This window comes from Myotis brandtii, unplaced genomic scaffold, assembly GCF_000412655.1.
Source record: "Myotis brandtii unplaced genomic scaffold, ASM41265v1 scaffold403, whole genome shotgun sequence".
In the NCBI taxonomy this organism is placed as follows: Eukaryota; Metazoa; Chordata; class Mammalia; order Chiroptera; family Vespertilionidae; genus Myotis; species Myotis brandtii.
The window spans coordinates 112,990-113,208 of NW_005365474.1; the positions used below are offsets into that span (position 1 = coordinate 112,990).

The 219-nt window shown below is 68.9% G+C and overlaps 1 protein-coding gene across 1 annotated transcript in view; it reads left to right on the top strand.

The window, feature by feature from the left end:
* The window catches only part of ADGRD1 (adhesion G protein-coupled receptor D1), a gene marked incomplete at its 5' end in the record, with an annotated part of 49,489 nt that overhangs the window by 33,523 nt on the left and 15,747 nt on the right, over positions 1 to 219 (top strand). Inside the window, one exon of the mRNA XM_014545347.1 lies at positions 123 to 201. Within this exon, the coding sequence (XP_014400833.1) occupies positions 123 to 201 (79 nt within the window). The remainder of the gene's footprint in view (positions 1 to 122; positions 202 to 219) is intronic.

Here is a 219-nt window from a genome sequence, read left to right on the forward strand (position 1 = left end):
ACGGCCGTGGTGGCACCGGATGAGGAAGGGCAGGTGCTGGGGACCAGGCCGGGGGTCGGGTCCCGGAATGTGACTTGCTCTCCGTACAAGAGGAGAGGCTGACGGCCCGCTTCCCTCCGCAGCTGCTGGCTGTCCCTCCACAGCGGCGCCATCTGGGCCTTCGTGGCCCCTGCCCTGCTGGTCATCGTGGTAGGTGCCTGTGTGAGTGGGGAGGGGCAG